General features: G+C 43.0%; 1 protein-coding gene across 1 annotated transcript in view; it reads left to right on the top strand.

The window, feature by feature from the left end:
* The window catches only part of LOC107742568 (sorting nexin-1-like), a 23,273-nt gene that overhangs the window by 14,552 nt on the left and 7,787 nt on the right, over positions 1–934 (top strand). The window contains exons 2-3 of the mRNA XM_016555596.1: positions 9–118; positions 336–471. Of these exons, the coding sequence (XP_016411082.1) occupies positions 9–118; positions 336–471 (246 nt within the window). The remainder of the gene's footprint in view (positions 1–8; positions 119–335; positions 472–934) is intronic.

The following is a 934-nucleotide window of genomic DNA, read 5'->3' as shown; positions in this document are numbered from 1 at the left end:
TCCTCCTCCTTTCCCTGATAATGAAGATCAGGAGGCTGAATCGGACACTCGAGTGCTGGACAGCGACGAGGATGATGATGATGATGATGAAGGCGAGGACATATTCACCGGCGCGAGAGTGAGACACTTGCTTCAAAATGAATAACCAGTTTGCATTATCTGATTAAGTCATATGTGGGAAAACATTTAAGTGTCATTTGACAGAAGCTAGCTGATGGCTTATAGTCAGTATCTGCAGCGGTTAGTCTCATAATGCAGCTCAGCAACTACACGAACTGCAATTTTGTCATGGTTATCAGCTGTTATGTTGGCATTGTGTTAATCTCTTTTTGCAGAGTAACCCGATCACACCCACATCAGCTCCTGATGAGGGCGATATCTTCAGTGAGGAGGGCTCGTACATCAGGAGCGATGTCCATCACGCCACTAATGGCCTTCACTCTGATGAAGAAGAGCTGGATCTGTTCACTGGTATTTCTCACCACTCCATCGCTGCACCATTACTCATAATGAGCAATAAATACGTAATGACTGACACTTGACTTGACCTGCAGGCCAGATGGCAACAGAACTGCATGTTGGAGAACAAAGCATTCCATCTTTGTCTTTAAAATATCGTGTCAGGCTGATGCAGATCACTTAAAGACGCAATCTGAGATGTAAAAAGTACTGACAATTGTACTTAAGTTAAGGTATATTAACGAAAAAACTATGAATTTATAAACTATTGTAAAAAATTGTGCTCAATTAAAATTATGCCTATGTACCTAGCCCAGGGGTAGGCAAGTTCGGTCCTAGAGAGCCGCAGTCCTGCAGAGTTCAGCTCCAACCCTGAAAACAAAACTCACCTGCCTATAGCCTTATTAATCCTGAAGACATTGATTAGCTTGTTCAGGTGTGTTTGATTAGGGTTGGAGCTGAACTCTGCAGGACT

The sequence above is a fragment of the Sinocyclocheilus rhinocerous genome, unplaced genomic scaffold, assembly GCF_001515625.1.
Source record: "Sinocyclocheilus rhinocerous isolate Xijiao unplaced genomic scaffold, SAMN03320098_v1.1 scaffold587, whole genome shotgun sequence".
In the NCBI taxonomy this organism is placed as follows: domain Eukaryota; kingdom Metazoa; phylum Chordata; class Actinopteri; order Cypriniformes; family Cyprinidae; genus Sinocyclocheilus; species Sinocyclocheilus rhinocerous.
The sequence above is the reverse complement of the archived record's forward strand: the minus strand, read 5'-3'. Positions and strand labels throughout refer to the sequence as shown.